At 30.0% G+C, this 25,665-nt stretch overlaps 1 protein-coding gene across 2 annotated transcripts; it reads right to left on the bottom strand.

Moving 5' to 3' along the window:
• On the bottom strand, nucleotides 1-24,932 carry LOC134721705 (purine nucleoside phosphorylase-like). 2 transcript variants are annotated; one of them, XM_063584878.1, is made up of 6 exons: nucleotides 24,750-24,932; nucleotides 8,587-8,759; nucleotides 6,797-6,900; nucleotides 5,883-6,058; nucleotides 4,971-5,161; nucleotides 1-4,585 (listed from the first exon to the last, which is right to left on the bottom strand). In XM_063584878.1, exons 1-6 carry the CDS (start codon nucleotides 24,845-24,847, stop codon nucleotides 4,383-4,385), a joined length of 945 nt encoding a protein of 314 aa, XP_063440948.1. In that variant the 5' UTR covers nucleotides 24,848-24,932; the 3' UTR covers nucleotides 1-4,382. The 2 variants fall into 2 exon arrangements, with proteins under 2 accessions (XP_063440948.1, XP_063440949.1); XM_063584879.1 differs by lacking the exon at nucleotides 24,750-24,932 and adding an exon at nucleotides 15,332-15,467.
• Between the last annotated feature and the right edge of the window lie 733 nt (nucleotides 24,933-25,665).

Genomic DNA, 25,665 nt, shown 5'->3' with positions numbered 1-25,665 from the left:
TATGATGCATGTCCTTTATTTATCAAATCTCAACAACAAATCTTTCAATTGCCTACACATTAAGCTTAAATAACCAATTATATACCACGATTAACCCTCTGTATCTTGATATGCATTAAGATATCTTCTTTGATACAATCAAAATGTCCCCATTGAGGTATTATCATATGATGTATTTCGAAACACCTACAATATTGAAATTTCAACCTGCTTTCAAATTCTAATATATTTCTACACATTACAGTCATTGAATAAAATGATAGATGTTTTTTTAGTATACTTGATAGTATTATAAATATCAAGCTTTACTTTCCTTATGCAATGACTATTTTGGAATATTTAGTACATTAGAAAGCTCCAGATTACATTCAGGGTATCAACACCTAACCTACCTTTATGTCAAATATTTAAGTAATTTTTAAAAAGATTCACCAAAGAGATAATACTTATACATAATCAACATGTAGAAAAGTCTGTTCTTAGCTTTATAATCAAATCATAAAAATAGCATGTGAACAATAGAAAATAATATACAATCATTGTACTCAAGATATAAATACACAGCAATCTGAATTAAGCACACATTGTTCTAAATACATTAAATAAGCAGTTCAAAAAAGAACTATCATTTAAATTCTTTGTTAGCAAATGGTAAAGCCTAATTACAGATGAATTTAGGTATAAAAATGTATGCTTATAAATAAATAATGATAAGAGAATTAAGGAATGAGCATTTAAATTGTAAATTGACTATAAAGACCAATTTCTTTATTGATATTCTTCTGAGTTCAAATATAAAGAGAAATTATATTTCCAGTAAATGATAGTAAAGTAAGATTAAGTAAATATAAGAAGATATGGTATGAGTGCTAATGAGACAACTCTCCATCGCAGTAACAATTTGTAAAAGTAATCCTTATAGGTCAAGGTACAGTCTTCAAAACAGCCTTGGTTCACAACGAACTGCAAGTGTCTATATTTCACAATGCCTACCTCCCACAAAATGCTGTTAACCCAGGTCTACCCCCTTAGGGGCCCTAAACTCATATTTGTAAACCAAGTTTATCACAAAGACTATTTCTACATTCTTCAGACATAATTTTGTATTTAAGATCCAGTTTTTTCTGAAAACATAAGATTGACTCATTTTGTATGCTACAGAGGACACAAAATAAACAAAAGTTGTGTGTTTAAAATAAAGGCATGCACACATAAAATAATATTAATAAACAAAATAAATCTGGCTTCACTAACTGAGATATGACCAACCAAATGATTGGGGAAAGTAACAATATAAAAACATAAAACAATATTTAATGTCAACAAGTTATGCACTATAAACGAGTAAACAATAACAATACACCATTATACATGTATTGAGCATCAAATGGTAAAATATTTGTACTTTATTCCAAAAATCATCAAATGGTCTGTGTTTGGTGGCAGTCAGCATTGTATATAAGTTTCAGATTAAAGTAAAGTAAAGTTTAGAATGAGGAAACAGTAAATTCAGCTATTATTCTATTTATAAAGGGACATTACTCAAGAACAGTGAAACTTAGCAACCGCACCCAAATTCACATTTAATCTATGTTTTTTGTGGTAATAATCATTGTGTAAGAATTTAATAACCATTGGTCATGGCAATACAAATTGTTTTATTTATAATGTCATATATATTTCTTCATGAGATCTTCATCACCGGGAAAAAATATAAACATCAAGATTCAAAAATATATAAATTGCATGTTTGTTATTAGCATAGCTTATGGCAACAACACTCAATATAAACAATCATATATTAACCGGTGTATTTAAGGCAGTTGCAAAATATGCCTGTATTTTCACATTTGTAGAATATTATTTAAAAAACAGTCATGAGACTTGTATGTCTAACAATGGTCAAGAAATCTTTTCATGTGACTTTGGTCTTTTATTGAGTGTTACCAAGGTCCCATATACAGGAAGACACTGCCATTTTGTCAAAGAAACTCGAAATAAATAACAGTATACTATCATTGTTGTGTTAAAATACTTTTAATTCTTAAACTGGTGTCAAAATAAAATTAATTGATGACCTTGAGTTTCCATTTCGACAGCGAATAAATATAATAACTAAAATAAATATAAAAATAATCTCTAAAAATAAAGTATTAATTTCCTGTACTATTTGAGATTCACAACACAACATTCTTTGTTCAGATACTTTCTATAGATATAATGGAAAGGAAAAAAAAATAAGGTAGGAGTGCAAGAAAACTAATTACATCTTTTTTGGCCTCTACCAATATATATATGAGATTCATCAAAAATGCAATTTAAAATTTTAAATGTATAAATTCTATCTCTTTTGTTTTCAAACTAGTAGCTACTAGTTGTTAATCTTTTACAATGCATGCAAGATCTTTGTTGAATGAAAGTGTATCTTACCGGTAATTAAGTGGTTATGCAATAAAGATATTTCCAAAGAAAAGTTATAAAAAAATATTTGAAAACAGAACAATTTCTTGTTCTGTATCCTTACCCAGGACACTGAAAGTAAAATGTCAATAAAAGCATATTTTGGACCTAAAATTTCAATAGACCATTTCAAGTATAAAAGTGAAAGAAGAATTTATGAATGGTTTATTTTTTAAAATTCATTTCATAGAAACATAGCTGCCTTTTTTAACAAATAAATATCAGATAGTGATAATATAAAATATGAAAATAAAATATAACTTTTGTACTTGAATCAAAAAAGGTTGATTGTTTTTAATTGATTTTTGTTTTACTTAAATTTTGGTTAACTGCAAGGATTTTTACAACTTCAATAGACGAATAAAAAACATTTAACAAATTTTAATAAGCACATAGAACCTCCTCAAACTACTAGAAATATATCATACGATATTTACATACAGAGCACTAAGTAATTAATTTAAGCATTCAAAATCAATTCATTATTATAGTAACCATTCCATAAACAATTTTTGTAAAACATTTCTTCTTCTTTATAATTCAGCACTCCATCAACATACTGATGATAACGTGCCGGGCACTGATTTTACTATGATGCATGTGCGTGGGATCTAATTTTTATTTACAGTGAATAATGTACAAAAAATTGAAATAAAAATTTCAACATAACTTCTTTTTCTTCTGTTTTTGTACTATACATTTTGGTTTCTAATGTTGGGTAATCTCTTTAATATTTCCAATATATGTGAATATTGAACTATAAATCCAATACTGTTTCAGTAAAGTGCACAGAAATTTAAGTTATCCGAAAGATATCTGAAGTTCTTTCATTTATTTGTTCTAAAATGCTGTTTTTTAGCAGATTTGACAGTATGGATAACATATTCATGATCATTAAACTTATAAACACGATTCATTAACCATTTTTTAATTCATTCATTCATATAACAATAAATTACAGTCTTAAAATACTATACAAAACAAATATCACACAAAATATTTACAAAATTTAAAGAGGCTTCATTCTACACCAACATTATTTAAATGAAAAGGTGTCATCTGAAAACCCTCTTAAACTTCACAACATTAGAACCACAGTATTAACATATAGAGAGATTCAGTACGAAAGACATAAGAAATATAAAATTATTATGCCATATACAAATAAACTCACAGCCATTTGATATACAACTAAAGTCAGCTTATTTCAGTATATCAGCTCAAATTCTGTTTTTAAACATAGACAATTTAACAGAAACTCATTAAATATTATCATATTATTTTTTATAAATTTGTAAAAAAAAATCCATAGAAATTTTTAGAGTAAATGTCTGTTAACTTTACTTTAAATCAGAAATTAACCATAAATTTAAAGGGAAGTAATCTTGCACCTTTTTTTACACAGGCAATTGTCTCCCTTGAACATCTTTTTATTAACATCAAAACAGAAAATAAAGCACAAGAAATTGATGCATAATCTAAAATACTAGAAAAATCTCCCCTTTTGGATGAAAATGAGTTTATGCAGTTCCATAAATCCACCCATAACATGGTCAAACCTACTGATAGTATTTTTTACAATCTACTATTATCTAGCTTATTAAACAAAAACATCTGAGATTCTATTAAAACCATGAAAACCAGTAACTGAGTGAAATAATCTCATTAAAACTACTGCAGAAGGTTCCACAAAAAATATTACAATTTAGATTAGTCATTAGTCATGGAAAATTAGTATACTGACGATAAAAATCTTAGTAAGTTTTTTGTGAAACCGACTCCTGGATTCTATTTCCTCTTCAGGGAAGACATTTTCAAGGATTTATTCTCTCAATACATCAGTCCCTTATTGTATAACAATAAATTTTAACAAGAAAAACAATCAACAAAGATATAAACAACATATGAATTGTAATTGGCTGTTACACTTCAACCTCTGCCACCATTTTTGAAATAAGAGTCTGTACGTCTTTACTTCTCATTTTTGCCGTCTCTAGAACTTCTTCATGATTTGCACAGGTTTTACAGTCATACTCCATAATACAGCTATTTGTAATCAGAGATAATCCAAACACTTTCATGCCACAATACACTGCCACGATGGCTTCAGGTACTGTACTCATACCTATAGAAAATAAACAAATAATTAACCTCCACTCAAATCTTCATCTCTGATTTACAAAAACTTAGAACATTAGTAACTTTATCAGTCCTACCATTCAAACATATTAAAAATGGATTTCAAGAAAGAGAGAGACCAATTAATGGACCTAAAAGTTGCTGTATCCATAAAATTGAAGAAATTCAATATAAAGTCAAAATTATCAAAATTTACAATCATAAATGCATGCAATGATTTCTGAATTTTACACAGTATTTGATAATCAAATGATGCAATTTTCAAATAGAGCTCATTATTTAAAAAGAAACTATCCTATCAAATTTATATCACTGATACACAAAGGAGCAGGTAAAACTGCATTCTTTAAAAAAGTATTTGTTATTCTTACCAGTAGCATCAACCCCACATTGGAGAAGAAATTTACATTCTGTGACAGTCTCGTAAGATGGTCCCGTTAACATAGAGTAGACTCCTTCCCTACAGAAATCAGTATAACCTAGTTCTTTGACACATTTCTTAGCCAGATTACGCAGATTGAAATCATAAGCATTTGATAATGCTGGAAATCTTGGTCCAAATCTACAAAAGACGTGATAAAGTTCATGTTTGTTTTACAAGTATTACAAGTATTATAACAATTTTCAGGAAAAATTCTTTTTATATGAGTGGTCATTAAGAGGTTTTCATGATTTTTACTTTATAACAACATACTATCAGACAGATACACATTCATAAGGGGCCATCGATGCTCCTACTTGTAAATTTGCACAAATCCTTTTCCACACATAGATGCAGGATTCATGTAGTTAAAACCATTTTGTGATGTTCAGGCAAACAGAAGTAAGAGAAATGAAACGAAAAAATTCAGCAATTTTTATGTTTATTAAAAGACATTACTCATGAACGTTACAAGTGATGCCACCCAATTTCAAACTTGATCGGTGCTTTATGGTAATAAGCATTGTGTAGAAGTTTTATGTTTGGTTGAGGGAATCTCAATTAAACAACAGAAAAGAAAAGTTAAGATATTCATGTGTATAAAGGAGAGTAAATCATGAACCCCAAACATGCCACCACTTAATTTCTAACATGATCTGTGTTTTGTGTACAACTTTTATACCGTTTTGTTGAGGTGCAAGTTTTTATTGCTGGAGGAAACCTGAATACCTGATCATATCCATGACCTTTGACAGGAAAACTGGAAATCCTATTTAATGATGATAAGGGTCAACCACACCTGTCTAGTGTAAGGTGTGAAATCAGAGAGAGAAGGGGGGTATACATATAAGAGGATATTTACCGGTCATCATTTGGTCCTATTAGTGGATTTAAACCTGAGAATCCTGGAATATTAAAATGGTCCTTCATAATCATAATGTCCCCTACGTTATAGTCTCTGTTAATACCACCGGCAGCATTTGTTATAAATAACGTTGTTACACCCATCAGTTTCAATATCTTTATTGGTAAAGTAACCTGAAATGAAAAGAATTTAATTCAGATACTTGTAGTTAAAAAATAAATTAATACATGTGTACGCATGCTCTTTAATAATAAGTTGTGGCAGTTGACACTATATTTTCAAGCTTTTTATTTTTCAAGGACAGTATTAAAGTGTGACATTTTAAATAATGTCAACACATGAGCTTCATTTGCCTAAAAATCGAACCTGTGCAAATGATTTATACCTCATTGGTTACCCTATATACGGTGAAAAGATCTTAACAGTTAGTCTGTAACTGTTTGAAAATTCAAAGTCAATCAAAGTCTTTTACATGCACATGCATAAGGTAGATTTCTATTTAATGCAGATCATGTCTTGTACACAAAATGTTATAATCACAATCTTAAGACAGACATGTAAACCATTTAGATTTTAACCTATCAAATTGTTAATTTTTTTACAATTTCATATTCATAATTGTTAATCTAGTGATGTATATTGCTTAGTTTACTAGAATTTTACCGGATCAGCATCATCATTTGAAGATATTTTTAAATATTGTTCAAAGGTTTTTTATTTGGAAATATTAATCAGGTGTGAAGGTTTAACTTTATTGAAGAAATTCTACTCATTTCAAAAATTAAAACTAGGCTCATTTTATACCTATCTGTAAAACCAGGAATAAGTATGTGTGCAAATTTAAAATCTAAAATTCCAAAATTTGTTTTCATTAAAAATTGTAAATCAGCCTCTAACAAGTATTATTCTACCTTGTGCAATGGATATCCCTCATATACATGTACTCGTCCCTGCATTATTATCACCGGTTTATTACGTAATTTACCAAACACAAATTGGCCTTGGTGTCCAGGTACTGTAAATAAAAAACAAATATTCTTTACCATTCAAAATGTTTTATAGAAATATCTAGATCTATGGTAAATGAACGATTGAGTGATTAATGTTTAATTTACAGAGCAGCATGAGAGATGATTGATTGGTGTTTGCTTTAATATACAGCATACATGTAAGTGCTAAAAAGACTATATTGTAGAGACCAGATCTGTTATGAAAGGATGGTAGAAGACAGTGTTTCCCCCACTTTTTTCTTCTGACACATGTTTGAGTGATTGTGAAAAAAAAAAGTAAAATCACAAAAATACTGAACTTAGAGGAAAATCAATTCAGAAAATCCATAATCACATATGGCAAAATCAATTAACAAAACGCATCAAAAACGAGTGGACAAGAACTGTCATATTCCTGACTTGGTACAGTGACTGCAAGAGTATGCTTTTTAAATTTAAAGCATGGTGGCAGTTGATTTTACATAGAATACTAGTAAGATACATCATTCAAAGCTTATGGTTGATTAGTCATTATACCTAAATACTTTAACGTCAACACTTGAAGTCATGCACTACCTGAAGTAAATGCATTTTGATTGAATCTTTCAAAAAAGGATCTTCTGTGTATTTTTTTATTGTAGCAACACAGTGACTCATTTACGATGTTTTTTATATATAATTTCAATGATAAAAGACATGAAAGTGAAACTCAACAAGTTCAGCGACAGAATGTCTTTAATATGGTTTATATACTACACAAATGTTTATCTATAGGTTTTTTTTAAAAGACTGTCAAATGTCTGACTGTAATGTCATGTTTGGACTTTTATAGCTGACTTCAAATCACTATTGGTTTTGCTCGTTGTTGAAGGTCGTAAGGTGACCTATAGTTGCTTATATCCATGTCAATTTGATTTGGATAGTTGTCTCACTGGTAATCATACCACATCTCCTTATCTTATATAGTTCAACAAATCAATAGTACTTTGAGAACTAAATAGAAAACATGTACAACTGGAAAGGAGTGGTGTATGAGCTTATCTTGAAGGCTCTGACGTCTGTAGAGTCTGTACTTTCTTTTAATGCTATACTTAATAATTGAAAGACACAATAGCTTGATAAAGTGTATTGAAAACCTTGATGTATTTATTGATGCTGAGTGGAAAATCAATGACAAGTTTTACTACTAAGCACCTGCTAATTGTATTGTTTGATTTCTAGTGTTAATAGAAGTTTCATATGTTCTAAAAAATAATACTGTAAATTCAGAAACTATCGTTACATTTACATTTATTACTGCAACTTTGTTATAAATTTTAGACTAAATAATGATTTGATTTTTGCTATATTGAGAAAAATCCTGTTTAATTCACCAAAAAAATCAATCCAAATGCCAGTTTATATTATTGAGAGTAATGATTAACCTGTCACATTTTTCAAAATAATAAAAACATCGCATAATTTCTTAATTTACAGTAGATGTGAAAACAGATAATAAGTCATCATGTTTTTTACGTTGTACATTTACAAGTCTGTCAAACATTACATTTTGATTGCTCAGGTTATAAAATTTATTACATATGACCGAGTTCATTTACATGTGACGATATGTAACAACTAAAAATCCTGAATTGTGATAAATTACCATCTCTCCTGTTTCCGCTACAAGTATGTTTTAATCTACAGTTACCTTAACATACTGGTGAACATACCTGTACTAACAGGAAATCCTTCTATATCAAAATAACTAATTGTTTCTTTTTCCTCCACTAAATCTGCTAACCCACCAAGTCCTGAACCACAGATAATTCCAAGTTGTGGTCGACATCTTACTCGCTTCAGGATGTCTTTTGCTATTTTATCAATTTCTTCATAAGTGTCATACCTGTAATATAAAATAAAATTCATGTACACTTTGCTAAGCTACAGAGAAGTAAAATACTATATAATGCTTAAATTGAGAATGGAAATGGGGAATGTGTCAAAGGGACAACAACCCAACCATAGAAAAAACAACAGCAGAAGGTCACCAACAGGTCTTCAATGTAGTGAGAAATTCCGGCACCAGAAGGCGTCCATCAGCTGGCCCCTAAAAACATTTACTAGTATACATTACCTAATTATAAAATATCTGAAATAAAAGGACTATAGTTCTGAAAATATATATATATCATGAATTCCTTTATTTAAGTGGGTATCAGTTTTGGTGAATTTAGGAAACTTGCATTTTCATGGATATTATATTTCTAAGTTTTCACCGATCTCTGTTATTCTCATATATGTAATCCCTCATATGTTATTCTTCAGCATTTGAATTGGTAGTTCACCTGTACCCAGGAAACCCTTGAAAATTGGTATCCAACAAATAATAATGAATCCTTAGTATTTATGTATGAAGGTGCAACATGCTCAATGCATTAAATTTTCAAGTCTTTTGTGTGATATTGTTGCAATAAAAACATCATGACTACCGTAATTGGACCAACTTGGTTATCTTCTTGCAGTAATAGACTTTTAAACCAGATGCTCCGCAGGGTGTAGCTTTATACGACCGCAGAGGTTGAACCCTGAACGGTTGGGGCAAGTATGGACACAACATTCAAGCTGGATTCAGCTCTAAATTTGGATTGTGATTAAATAGTTGACACAGCATAGGTTTCTGACACAGAATGAATGTGTTCTAATGAACTTATAAATTTTGTTTTCTCTTAGAGCAATTCACTATGCTGTTGAATATTAATCCTCTCAAAAAAATGTTTGAATAAATTTTCTTTTTATTTATGAAATTTCAAATGAGAAAATTGAACCCAATTTTTTTAATCACATCCCCCTTTCCCTTATTCCAAAACTAATCTCAATTAAAATTTCTAATGGAGTTTGCGACAATAACTACTCATTTAAATACAGCATAAAATATTAAGATGTAAAAAAACTGCTTGTTATCACTGAATGGTAAAGATTATTTTAATTTATCAGTTGGTAGTAAAAAGTGATTATACATTGTATATTGTATATATAACAAAGATTTAAGTTGATTCTGGACAAAGAAAGATAACTCCAAATAAAAAAATTCTTACAATTAGATATTTCTTGCTTACTATTCTGGACAAAGAAAGATAACTTTAATTAAAAACAAAATTGCTATTTCACAATATTTTGCAATAAGATATTTCTTGCCATTGCGCAATACTGTGCAATTGAAAAGACTTGCTATTGCACAAAACTTAATATAATAATTTTAGATCCTGATTTGGACCAACTTGAAAACTGGGCGCATAATCAACCAGATGCTCCGCAGGGCGTAGCTTTATACGACCGCAGAGGTTGAACCCTGAACGGTTGGGGCAAGTATGGACACAACATTCAAGCTGGATTCCGCTCTAAATTTGGATTGTGATTAAATAGTTGACACAGCATAGGTTTCTGACACAGAATGAATGTATTCAAATGAACTTAAAATTTTTGTTTTCTCTTAGAGCAATTCACTATGCTGTTGAATATTAATCCTCTCAAAAAAATGTTTGAAGAAATTTTCTTTTTATTTATGAAATTTCAAATGAGAAAAATTGAACCCAATTTTTTATTTACATCCCCCTTTCCCTTATTCCAAAACTAATTTCAATTAAAATATTCTAATGAAGTTTGCAACAATTACTACTCATTTAAAAACATCATAAAATATTAAGATGTAAAAAAACTGCTTGTTATCACTGAATGGTAAAGATTATTTAAATTTATCAGTTGGTAGAAAAAGTGAATATACATTGTATATTGTATATAACAAAGATTTAAGTTGATTCTGGACAAAGAAAGATAACTCCAATTAAAAAAAATTCTTGCAGATATTTCTTGCTTACTATATTGGACAAAGAAAGATAACTCTTAATTAAAAAAAAATTTGTTATTTCACAATATTGTGAAATTAGATATTTCTTGCCATTGCACAATACTGTGCAATTGAAAAGACTTGCTATTGCACAATACTTAATATAATAATTTTAGATCCTGATTTGGACCAACTTGAAAACTGGGCCCATAATCAAAAATCTAAGTACATGTTTAGATTCAGCATATCAAAGAGACCCAAGAATTTAATTTTTGTTAAAATCAAACTTAGTTTAATTTTGGACCCTTTGCACTTTAATTTAAACCAATTTTAAAACTGGACCAAAAATTAAAAATCTACATACACAGTTAGATTTGGCATATCAAAGAACCCCAATTATTCAATTTTTGATGAAATCAAACAATGTTTAATTTTGGACCTCGATTTGGGCCAACTTGAAAACTGGGCCAAAAATCAAAAATCTAAGTACATTTTTAGATTCAGCATATCAAAGAACCCCAAGGTTTCAATTTTTGTTAAAATCAAACTAAGTTTAATTTTGGACCCTTTGGACCTTAATGTAGACCAATTTGAAAACGGGACCAAAAATTAAGAATCTACATACACAGTTAGATTCGGCATATTAAAGAACCCCAATTATTCAATTTTGATGAAATCAAACAAAGTTTAATTTTGGACCCTTTGGGCCCCTTTTTCCTTAACTGTTGGGACCAAAACTCCCAAAATCAATACCAACCTTCCTTTTATAGTCATAAACCTTGTGTTTAAATTTCATAGATTTCTATTTACTTATACTAACGCTATGGTGCGAAAACCAAGAAAAATGCTTATTTGGGTCCCTTTTTGGCCCCTAATTCCTAAACTGTTGGGACCGAAACTCCCAAAATCAATACCAGCCTTCCTTTTGTGGTCATAAACATTATGTTTAAATTTCATTGATTTCTATTTACTTTAACTAAAGTTATTGTGCGAAAACCAAGAAAAATGCTTATTTGGGCCCTTTTTTGGCCCCTAATTCCTAAACTGTTGAAACCAAAACTCCCAAAATCAATCCCAACCTTTCTTTTGTGGTCATAAACCTTGTGTCAAAATTTCATAGATTTCTATTAACTTAAACTAAAGTTATAGTGCGAAAACCAAGAAAATGCTTATTTGGGCCCTTTTTGGCCCCTAATTCCTAAAATGTTGGGACCAACACTCCCAAAATCAATACCAGCCTTCCTTTTATGGTCATAAACCTTGTGTTAAAATTTCATAGATTTCTATTCACTTTTACTAAAGTTAGAGTGCGAAAACTAAAAGTATTCGGACGACGACGACGCCAACGTGATAGCAATATACGACGAAAATTTTTTCAAAATTTGCGGTCGTATAAAAATCTAAGTACATGTTTGGATTCAGCATATCAAAGAACCCCAAGATTTCAATTTTTGTTAAAATCAAACTAAGTTTAATTTTGGACCCTTTAGACTTTAATGTAGACCAATTTGAAAACAAGACCAAAAATGAGGAATCTACATACACAGTTAGATTTGGCATATCAAAGAACCCCATTTATTCAATTTTTGATGAAATCAAACAAAGTTTAATTTTGGACCCCGATTTGGACCAACTTGAAAACTGGGCCGATAATCAAGAATCTAAGTACATTTTTAGATTCAGCATATCAAAGAACCCAAACGATTATTTTTTTGTCAAAATCAAACAAAGTTTAATTTTGGACCCTTTGGACCTTAATGTAGACCAATTTGAAAACGGGACCAAAAGTTCAGAATCTACATACACAGTTAGATTCGGCATATCAAAGAACCCCAATTATTCAATTTTGATGAAATCAAACAAAGTTTAATTTTGGACCCTTTGGGCCCCTTATTCCTAAACTGTTGGGACCAAAACTCCCAAAATCATTACCAACCTTCCTTTAATGGTCATAAACCTTGTGTTTAAATTTCATAGATTTCTATTTACTTATACTAAAGTTATGGTGCGAAAACCAAGAAAAATGCTTATTTGGGTCCCTTTTTGGCCCCTAATTCCTAAACTGTTGTGACCTAAACTCCCAAAATCAATACCAACCTTTCTTTTGTGGTCATAAACATTGTGTTTAAATTTCATTTTTTTCTATTAACTTAAACTAAAGTTATTGTGCGAAAACCAAGAATAATGCTTATTTGGGCCCTTTTGTGGCCCCTAATTCCTACACTGTTGAAACCAAAACTCCCAAAATCAATCCCAACCTTTCTTTTGTGGTCATAAACCTTAGTGTCAAAATTTCATAGATTTCTATTAACTTAAACTAAAGTTATAGTGCGAAAACCAAGAAAATGCTTATTTGGGCCCTTTTTGGCCCCCAATTCCTAAAATGTTGGGACCAAAACCCCCAAAATCAATACCAACCTTCCTTTTGTGGTCATAAACCTTGTGATAAAATTTTATAGATTTCTATTCACTTTTACTAAAGTTAGAGTGCGAAAACTAAAAGTATTCGGACGACGACGACGACTCCAACGTGATAACAATATACGACGAAATTTTTTTCAAAATTTGCGGTCGTATAAAAACTTAAATAATACTAAGGTTAATTCCTAGAAAAGGCGTCATTTTTTATTTTTCAAATCATTGCTTTTAAAAACCTAAATTTTAAAAATAAATTCTATTGCACAAATGTTATTTTAGGTTTAGTTAATTTGGAAAACAATTTAAATGTGTATGTTCCTTTATTGATGGTAACACATTTTTTTGGTAGCTATTATTAAAGACTATATTACATAATATGCTTGGGTTGATGTGATCCTGCTTTAAGATGGAAGTTGTAAATATACAAGAAAAAAATATATCTAGTTCTGTTATATGTTTTGGAGTTTAGTATGACGTCCATTTTTCATGGAACTATAGTTCACATTTTTGTTTGTTAAGAACCCACACAAAGCCCCCTTTCTGGTGCTGTACATGTATCTTCTGGCTGTGTTTAAGACCCATTGGTGACCGTGGCTGTTTTCTGCTCTTTGGTCAAGTTGAAGTCTATATGACCCCTTCCCCATTTTCAAATTTATACATGATCATCAATGTAGGAAAACTATTTCAGCACATTCCTACATGTATATCATGCCTATATTTTGATTATTATATATTTTGATTTTTGTCTTTTATTTAATCATTCCACATTCTTTCTTTTTTAATCTAGAAGTATTTCACAGCGGGTTCCTAAGATCCCCCATCAAAATAATTATATTTTAGATAAATTCAACACAATCTTGGAAATTTAGTGTATGAATTCCAATTTCATGTGACAGTAACAACAAAATCATTTCTTTTAAAACTTATTAAATGAATTTGTACTTGAATTTTTAGATAACGTCAACTTCTTATAGGAAAATGTTTTTGTATAAGAGCAAGGTAAGGGACTTATAAGAAGATGCAGTATAAATGCCATTGAGATAACTTTCCACCAGAAACCAAACACTGTAGAAGTAAACAACTATAGAAAGAGTCAAATTCAAACCTTCAACAATGAAAAACTCATACTTAGCCTACTTAATTGAAAGACAAAATTCAAATCCATTATAACTAATATGTGTTGCATGATAAGCATATTTAAACTAAAGAAAAAGTTTAAATGCATTATTATGAATACATGTGTTTGACTTAATTAGTTTAAATGATTGTCTTGAGGAAAATTGCCAAGAAATTTATAATGCTTTCTGATTTCACAATATGGTGTGTACAAAATAATAATTCAGATTTTAGATATAATATCTATAAAATCTTTTCACAGACTTGTTTTTGTTTACATTTTGTACTTATTAATCAAAATATAGACAAAATACATTCAACAATATATCCCTAGTACACAGATGCACCATCAGTACTATCATTTTCTACGTTCGGTGGACCATGAAAATGGGAAAAACTCTAATTTGGCATTAAAATAAGAAAGATCATACACATCATAGCAAACAAATGTACTAAGTTTTAAGTTGATTGGACTTCACCTTCATCAAAAACTACCTCTACCGAAAACTTTAACCTGACGCTGAACAGATGGATGAACAAACAGACGAATGGACGTGCAGTCCAGCAAAAAATAGTGCCCATAAATGGTGCATAAAAAATCTTTAAAAATGTGTAAACTTGCACTTATAATAACTGTAAGTCAATATTTTATAACTGTTTTTTGAAAATTTAAACGTGGGTTTTGTTGTTCATTTTTATACAAATAAAAATAGGAAGATTTGGTACCACATGTATGATTGTCTATGAGACAACCCCCTAACCAGAGACCAAATGGCATACATGCAGTAGAAGTTAACAACTATATGGTCACCATATTTAACATGATTTACATATTTGCCTTTAAAACATTTAGAGATAGACATCAAATAATTAACCTACATGTTTACGAATGCTTCTCTGCACACCAAAAAAAATAAAAAATGTCACTTTATTTTTATATATTTATTAAGCATTAATTGTCTTCCACTGTAATTTTTTGACATGCAGATACCATCCAGTAGTGAACTAAAACATATTTAGAAGATACATGTACAAACAAATAAAAAGAAAGTCTGAAAAAGTAGATGCAAACACATAAGGCATGTAAGGCAACTTACTTGTTTAGCAAATTCATTTTAGAAAATCAAGTCCAGTTAATTTTTTTCGACCTTTACATTAACTGTCGTCCAGAATAACAATGGATTTATTTTTTAACTAAGTGTTCTACCAGAATTCATGTATGAATGTGTCAGTTTTTAAATATCCTGTATATAAATATTGTGATCAAATCTTTAATCCTAGGAGCTCTTATACAATGTCCTGAGTATACCTACGTATATAATGATATAATTAGTAATAACCTTTAATTTATTCCTGGTTTTATTAATAGCCAGAATTAACCATACCTTTTTTAGTAAGAAAAAGTTTACTTTTTAATCTATTTATGCTTTCAAAACTTGTTAAGACTTTGAATTAATTTATTTTTTATACAATGGTGTAAGGTATAAATTGATATCAATTAAAGGAGACGCAGACCTTCAACTTTATAGATATTTTTCTCGATTTATTATTGTTTGGTTGTCGTCTTTGAAGTAAACCTACATGTATAAAGCATAAAAATGAAAACCATGGCCACATCAGAGACCAAATTATATGTTAACTTATCCAAACAAATACTTTAAGTATTAAAAGAACCATAAAGAAAAACTGACCAATATAGTTTTAAAATAAATAAGGTCAATCAATTCGACATAGAAAAGTTTAAAACAAATAAATATTTGAAATGTGTTTATACCTATCATCATGGTCATGCACTTGAAGAAGATTAATGTTGGAGATTTGATTTTAGAAAACTTTGCCTGACCCTTTGATGTCTTAAAATGAGATTATGACAGACAATCAATAGCCTAATGATCAATCTAAATATCGAACAAATCAAGTTAGAGTATCTGATACAAAAAAAGTCATTAAAATTAGTCTTATAAATGAACATTAAATTGAGAATGGAAATAAAGAATATGTCAAAGAGACAACAACCAGACCATAGAGCATACAACAGCCGAAGGTCACCAAAATGTCTTCAATGCAGCAAGAAATTCCTGCACCCGGAGACATCCTTCAGCTGGCCCCTAAACCAATATATATACTAGTTATGCACATTTTGCTATGTAAAGTATACACTTTATGTCATGTGTTTACCAGTCACCCTTCATAATTTAAAATAAGATCAAATTGCAAATTATTTGTAACGTGTATACTGTTTAATTATTATTACTTGTGGGATACTAATTTTCGTTGGTTGCGTGGGTACACTTTAACCACCAATTTAAATGTTCAACCAAACTCATATTTTCAATAGGCTTTGTATACACATGATACAGACGTTGACAAAACCACAATTTCAAATATCCCTGAATATGCTAGTTTTCGCAATCCATGAAAATTAATACTCACGAAAAAAATTTGTAAGGGTTCCGCGGAACCCAGTGTCTCGCCTACTTTTGCTGTTAATCCCAGGCTCAACAAAAATGAGGAAAAAAATCAATAGAAACATTCCTCTTGATACTATTTTATGATTGTAAGAAGCTTCTGTCCAAGTTTGGTGTAAATCCAGGATAGCTAATGAATCTAATAAATGTTTTGAAAACTTTAACTGCAGACTTTATGTAATGTTAACTTTGAAGAAAATCTAAGGCCATTTAAAAGTAAAATACAGAAAAAATGGAGTTATCTTTTTACAAAATTTACTTCTGGATACTATCTTGTGATCATAAATAAGCTTCTGTCCAAGTTTGGCACAAACTGAGGATAGTTTAAGAAAGTTATTAAAATTCTAAAAACTTTAACCACAGAGTGAATGTTATGTTTCCCTGCAGAAAAAACTAAGTCCATTTATAAGTAAACTACCGAAAAAAATGTAATTTTATTTTTACAAAATTTACTTCTGGATACTATCTTATGATCATAAACAAGCTTCTGTCCAAGTTTTGTAGAAATCCAGTATAGTTTAAGAAAGTTATTAAAATTTCAAAAAACTTTAACCACAGAGTGAATATTTGTGGACGCCGCCGCCGACGACGGAATGTAGGATTGCTTAGTCTCGCTTTTTCGACTAAAGTCGAAGGCTCGACAATAAATTAATGCACAGTATATGTTTATGAACCCTTTTTATATAACATAGATCATCAGACACAAGGACAATCGTGAAAAATAAAATTATCCTGAGCAGTTCAAACCCATAAAAATGGTGATTTGTTTTTTACTCCAATATACATGTTTTTACAGTAATTATAATCAGAGCTAAAAAACCTAGGACATCTGATAATCAAGTATGATGAAACATAAGGAAATTATCAATATATTAGAGGGATACTACTTAGTTGTAGTTATACATCCTTAAAATCCATACTTTAATTGTACAAGTAAACATGGTTTTCTCGTTTGAATTGTTTTACCTTGTCTTATCGGTCCCTTTTATAGCTGACCATGTGGTATGGGCTTTGCTCATTGTTGAAGGCTGTATGGTGACCTGTAGATGTTAATGTCTGTGTCATTTTGGTCTTTTGAGGACAGTTGTCTCATTGGCAATCATACCACATCTTCTTTATGATATATGGTAAATGTATCAAGAAAATATAATAGGATCAATGATGTTGTCAGCACATGTAGTTCATACATTTTTAAAAAACATGCTTAAAAGTTCTTTTCAACTTTCATTTAAAATTTAAAACAAAGAAATACAGATGTACTCTTAACAAATAGCCAACGGTAAAGTGTGAATGAGATTGCAATCGATTTTTCTCCTGTCATTATGACTTTCCATAAAATTTAATTTATTCATGTTATTCTTTACCATGCACATTTTTATAGGTAATGCTATATGATTTTCACTAAATAACATCTGATTATTAAACTTAACATGATTAAGTACTTTTTTATTCTCAAATCATAAAATTTTGAATCTGATGAAATGTTGTAACATGTTTAAGTTCATGTACCCATTAAATTGCATTCCTTCAACAATATTTTTATTTTCATTTTATAGTCAAAATTATTAAGTGCAAGATTTTAAGAATCTGCATTGTAAATTTAAATGCATTATTATACAGTACTTTATCAGATCATGTAAGCAACTTAATTATGAAGAAGAAAACTAGTTGATGTGTACTAACCAATAATGAGGGAGGGTAGGAGGGGTCCTGATCCTGAAATCCTGGGCTTAAAAACAGGAAATCCCAAGGTCCTGAAATTTGAAAAAAAAGAATTCCTGGATCCGGAAAGGGTCAATCCCGTATTTCTGAGCTTAAAGACACCCCATCCTGAAATCCCAATAAAGGTCATATCCGGGTTAATTCCCCCTCGATAATAAGAAGTCTGAGATACATGATTTTTTTATAAGTTATTATTTTCTTTGAACTAGCTGTCAGTTACTGTGAGTACTCTCCGATCTTTGTGTCTTTTTTGTTTGTTGGGGATTATGGGGAAGTATATAAACACTGCCATATCTGTCCAGTTTGTTTTTGCTAGATGTTTTTTCTGCTTTTTATCTATCTGAAGAGTCCTATTGTCTCATTGGCAACCATACCCAGTGATCTATTTATCTTTATATCCAAAACATTGCATGTAACTATGTTTAACATTCAAGTAAATGTGAAATATTTCAGAATATACTTACACATGACTTATAGTCCACAAATTTAATGTTCTAATTATGTTACTTAAAGACATGTAGATAATTTGCATTTTATGCTCTGACCTTGAAATAACATTTTTCAACTTAATTTATCTTAAATATATATCATAAATCAAAAGTCCTATAAACTTTTGAATCAATATAATGGAAATTTTGTTTTTCAATTGTGGTTAAAAGTACAAGTATGTAATCCATATATATATGCCAGTGTGTCACTTGAAACAATTGGTTGATTGACAATCTTGCATACAAGTTCATCTAAAGATGACCCTTCTGGGTTGTTTTCTGATCTAACACACAATCAAAAACAGACCTACGGAACAAACTGAAATCTAATAAAGATTGACAAAAAATATACCCGATGAAGTTTTCTTTTGCATATTAAACAAATCCTAGAAAAGGATATTTAAAACACAACATCATTAATAACAATATTGATCCCCTCAAGCATGTCATGATATTTATTTTTTTCAAACCTTAATTTGGAGATTTACCGCTCATTTATAAGACTTAAAATTTTACTATTTCAAGTGGATAAATATTGTACTAATCCGGGTTACATGGTTTAATCTGTTTCTTGCATTAGTCAATGGAAAATTTAGATTGCTGCATCACTGTACATGTACTTTTTAAATGGATATGGCAGGAAATCACACAAGACAATTATAATCTAAACAGTAAGTGGTTTACACTGGTTAAATTATGCTGTGATATTCCTGTGAAATCAAAACAAGGGCACAGAAATAACACTATATATATATATATGAATAGTCAAGGACTAATTATTGTCATGTACCTTCGTCACTTTCATTATTAATGATATCAAAATAAATCTTTTCTTACTTAATATCCTATTAATTATCATGGTTATAAAATAAAAACATGAAATATGTTTGTGAAATTTTATTATTAGTTTGTTCATATTGAATTAATCATATTTCAATATCTTTATATTAGAGAAAGGAGGAAGTGCTAATTCACCACCTGAATCATGTGAATAGGATCGATGCATTTAATTACAGTGATATTTTTTTAAATCTGTGTACCGTATATAATTTATAATATAACTTTTACAGGGTTTTGCACTATAGGATTTTTTTTTCCAAATGAACATGAATCAAGGAAAAAGTAGTGAATAGTTCACAGCGTTCATAGAACAATCAAGGCAATCAAACCTGGAACTCATCATTTTCAGTCTAGAGAAGGTAACAGAATCTTAGTGTACCTTGGGACTCTAAAATGTCCAGTCTTAAATTAGTTAAGCTGTCTCAGGACTGTTAGTGACAGGCCTGTAGCAAGAAATTTTCAAGGTGGTGTTATTTGGACTCACGAACTCAACTTTAACAGTCATAATACGAACAGAACGTTGACTTTAACAGCGCTTATTTGTTTTCAAGGTTTGTCTGAACCCTCCTGGCTCCCGGGATGAGTAAGAACCCTCAATAGCTCTCTCAGGCCAAGCAAAAAGATGTGTTCACTGTTACATGCTGAAAAAATAGGGTAGGGATTTTTTTTAATTTTTAATATTTTTACAATTGAGATTATGGGAGCAACATTCACATTGTGACTTTAACAGTGCCAAACCAAAACAAAATTAGGGTAGGGGATACAAATTGGAATATGTAGGTGTACAGTGAACACACAAATTGTTTTGTTTGACCTTATCAATAGTGCAAAAATGTCAAGGTCAGACTTGTGTGTAAACATCAGAGATCAAGGATTATTTCTGTGAGGGATGAGGGTTTTATTGACATCACTTATTCATCATTAATTCTAACACTAACATCCGTAAAAAAGTTTCAAAGGGTTAGCGCACACTTAAAAATAAATATTCATTCAAATCAAAATGCTTAACCTTTTATGACAGTATGACTCTAGGCAAATATTTAAAAAAATGTACTCTTAATAGAAATTTGCTATATATGCAGTATGTTCTGTCATTGTTGCGGTTAGTATGGTTACGCATAGTCTGTTTCCCGGCCGTTATTGGAATTCTTGACAATATTTGTATATTCCGAAGGCATACTGAATGTTTTACGGAGGGGACCAACCTAGGTTACGCATAGCTGTTAACCTCTACGTCACATGTCTTTTATTAGGAGAGTTATCTATTTATCAATCTAACCACTTCCTCCCCTGTTTGTATTTTGTTTTTAAAATGTCACAAAATGTACTTCTATCCTATTATAAAATGTAAACACATAATCAAAGAAATGAAATCATAAATCTTCTTTATTCATAAACCTAGCTTCAAGGTGGGTTTTTATCTATGTTTTTAAGACTGTTTATTTATTGCCTACAACATTAAAATGACATAACTTGCATCACATTAACATCTAGTATTATACCACATGAATGCAGATCAGGTGCAGTTGTCACATGTTAAATGTATATCAAGAACTGCTGACTTGCACCATTATATTTAACTGTATGAAATTATCAATAAATTATATAGTTTTACCTAATAGAAGAAATTTCAAGCTTTTGGTTGTAATGACTAATGTATGACATGTATACATACACAAACTACCAACTTTAAGTTATTTTACACTAAAAAAATCTATTTTTAATGTACAGTACAAGAGTATTTAAATTCCTTTTCTCTTGTCTAAAAACTATATATTCAAATGAAAACAAACATGACAAAAAGACCCTGTAATTAGATCCCTATTAATTCATAGTGCCTTTAAATATAAAATATTAAATAATAAAAATGTCCTGAAAATAGAACAAAAACATGTTTACTCTAACCTTGACCTAGACACACACTCTCTTTTGAGCCAATCAACAGCCTAGTTACTGTAAACAAAATGACACACCTTCAGACACCATATTTATCATAATTTTTCCCTTCATGTTTATCACTAGAAATTTAACACACGACTTAATATCAATATGTACACAAAATATAAATGAATTCAGACTGAACATTTCTTTTCATGTGTATTTTCAAGATCACAAAAATACTTAACAGGTCTGAACAACAACAAAGCATGCATTTAACCTTTTCAACCTGAATGTCATTTTAAGTTATTAAATTAAATACAGGTTATCGATCAATTCAAAACCAACCAAATGATTGAAGCTTGAATATAAATGGGTGGAAAAGAATAAACAAAAATAAAGAGGAACTATTTGGTCAATCACTGAAATGTAAACATTGTATACAATATCTATTGTGACATGTAAATATTTCATGTAGGCAATGTAAATAGTCAAGCTAAGAGGGCAGATATCAAATTAAATTTAATTCTAGTAGGCTGTATTAACACAATTTTGCACCCTCAGCATTTTACAAATGTTCTGCAACTTAGTCTATTTAAGGAGGCTCGCGGGTATAAGATTTTTAGAAAAAAATTAAACATTTATTTTTCATTACAAATTTTATTAATTACCTTTATTAGTTGTTACTTTATCATATGGTACAAAAATCATTCCAAAAAATTAATTCGTGTTGACCCCAGGTGACTTTTAAAATGTAGATATCATTGAAAAAGCTCCAAATTATCTCCCTTTGGTGCAAAAATGCCATTTTTTGGCATTAAAATTGAAATATCTTTTTTAAATCATCGGTGACCTATATTTTTTATTGTTGTTTTCGAATAAGCTGTACACAAACTAAATTATTGTTAAATTTAAGCGATTTCTGTAATTTAGTTCTTTTTTTATTTTGATATTACCGTTATTTCTCCTATTAGATCAACAGAAAAAAAGGACATTGACCAAAATGTATGCTTCTTTTGAAGGCAGATTATGAGCGTAAATGAACGGTGACCCCATTTTTTTATTTAATTTTTCCATTAAGTATAAGATAAAGTTCATTTATAGAAAAATATAGCGAAATCCTATATTAAATAAAAAAAATCATTTAGACCCGCAAGCCCCCTTAAGTCTGACACCTTCTGTACTCTGAAAGTGCAATTTTAATACTTTTCAAAGTACATTTTTGTACATTATCAAAATCTTATTATAACCTTGGAATTAAGATTTTTTACTGCACATACAAGAAATTAAGATGAATTCTGAATGAAACATTGTCATGAAATACAAGTTCCTTATGCTATAATAAAATTAAAAATCTGGATTAGCATTTCCTCTGGAAAGATTAATATTTTTATTACACTATAAATAAAGTAAACTTGTCAAACAGGCTTAAATTTTGTATTTACGCCAGACGCATGTTTCATCTACCAGAGACTAATCAGTGAAGCTCAAATCCAAAAAAGTTTAAAAGATCAAATGAAGTACGAAGTTGAGGAGCATAAAATGTATTTCCTAACATGTACAAAATACAGGGAATGTTCCTACAGGAACAGATATGGCATTTTTTTTAAGTTTCCAGAAGAAATTCTGTATGTGAAACAAATATATATGTGTTGAAAACATTTACTGACAACAGAAATTACATCTGACACTCTGATATTCAGTCAGATATTGAACTTTTGTCCTTTTTTACACATCTGTTATAAATATTATATATTGGTTTTTTTTGTTCCTGTATGATGCAGTTAAATGTTGGAACAAAGTACAATGCAGTTAGATTTAAACAAATATTACATAATTTGTATTAAACAGTATATGTAAATATTGATTAAATATTTTCAAACAAAAGCACAGCTGACATGAATTTTGATAGGTAATAAAGAAACTGACAATCATCTCCAAGGAAACCTGTCATTGTAAAATCTAATTAATAATAATATGATCTAAACACATGATTACCATTAACATGACAATCCACCATTTTCTACATTAGAAAATGCCTGTACCAAGTCAGGAATATGACAGTTGTTATCCATTTGTTTAATGTGTTTGGACTTTTGATTTTGCCTTTTGATTTTGGACTTTCCTTTTTGAATTTTCCTCGGAGTTCGGTATTTTTGTGTTTTTACTTTTTATGGATAACATATACATGATATATTGCAAAATATATCTAGCTTTAAATTAAAAAAAAAAATGTTCTTATAAATGAAAAAAAATGAAAAAAATCAGCTTGTTAAGAATAAGTAACTTGCAAATAACATTCACATGTATATAACTTTTAAATTCAACAACTTGTCCCTTATGAAAACCTACTTTTAGTACACCTGTAAAAGTATCATTTTCTTACCTTTCACAATTGATAATATTTTCTGAGGTTCGTTATGGAGTACATTTATAGCGAGTAATAGGAAAAAATCTTGCCAAATGATTGTAAAAAATAATTTTTGGAGCTTACTGATTAAATTCAAATTTCTTAATTACATGTTCATTAAAAAAATCAACTGACATAGGTAGATCCAGGAGGGGCCCTGTGGCTCCCCTTTTTGTGGGAAATATTTTATTGATTATATCGGCAATCGCTGAAGCCTGACTGGAGCAGGCCCCCCTTAGGTCAGTCAGCGGCCCACCTTATAAAAAATTCTGGATCGGATCATCCGCCACCGACTGATTTTAACGAATCACATAAAATTTCTTCCCAAATGACTATAACAGATAAATATAATGATAATATTTAAACAAATCACAATTTGATGCTAACTTGTCAAATATTAACATTTGATGCCTGACAATAAAAGGGCATTTCTAACCTCTTACATTGTACAAATGTATATTCTTTGCTTTACAGCAACTGTAAATAAACTCATCATATATTTCATCCTTTCGACTAAGTTATGTCATGACATTTGATTGTATATATATACAAAATATCTGCAGTTCTCGAGAAGAAAATCATAATGAAATGTTTTTAAAATTAAAAATGGTCTTCCAAGGTGAAGCTTAAATCATGCTGTTAGCTCTTTTTTTTTTTTTTTGCGGCTTGAGCTACACGTGCCGGCAGATTATTCAAGTCAAAATCTTACCCAGCTAGATACAGATGACCATTCTTTTGTTTGCTGTCACCATTCATCCCAGAATAATCTCCATTCATTTTGGTTTTGCCGTCTACAGTTCTCTTCATCCTTGTCGTTTATATCTTGTTTACCACTGATCCAATATTTGGTAAATAAATAGTGTAATATTTGGCGGTAAATTGTAAAGCGGAAGAACACATGGAAATTTTGCGCGTAATTGAATACCTTAAATGGGCTTGTCACGCACTATTGATTTCAAATATCAGAGAAAAGATTAAGTTTTGTTATTATATATAAATATAAACATTTATGTTAATCGAGATGCTTGACATTTTGGTTAAACATGTGGTACTATTTTAGCATGTAAAGAGTTCGAACAAGGTCAACAAACATTGAATGAAATTTCCGATGGTGTCACGTGACATCAAATTGCATCATGCACCAACAAAAGTACTAGGAAAGGCTTCTCCCAAAAAAGAACCCACTCATTGATTAAACATCACCTCAAAACAATTTTAACATAAACAATAAAATTTAAAGTGTTTATTTTAATTTTTTGGTTGTAATTATATATATTATTAGAGTGACAGGGGTATACACAGCGAAGAAGACTTGAAAAGACAATAAATATCAATAACACATTATTAATGTTTATGAACATTAAAAAACAGAACACAAACAAATATAAGGTTGCACTTTCTTGATAGAGGGTTACTGCTCACAAGGAAGCTATTAAACCAAGAGTTCCAAATGGTGAAGTTGAAATCATCCCTTCGTAAATTTTACGGACGCCATCACGAGTTGGTTGACCGTTATGGAATAACCGTTTCACAAATGATATCGGATATGTTCCTTACGTCGTAACTACAATCCCCTTCCCTTTCATGAATTTGACCTACCGAATTAGACTATTTACCGGATTTGT

The sequence above is a fragment of the Mytilus trossulus genome, chromosome 6 (genome assembly GCF_036588685.1).
Source record: "Mytilus trossulus isolate FHL-02 chromosome 6, PNRI_Mtr1.1.1.hap1, whole genome shotgun sequence".
Taxonomy (NCBI): domain Eukaryota; kingdom Metazoa; phylum Mollusca; class Bivalvia; order Mytilida; family Mytilidae; genus Mytilus; species Mytilus trossulus.
The sequence above is the reverse complement of the archived record's forward strand: the minus strand, read 5'-3'. Positions and strand labels throughout refer to the sequence as shown.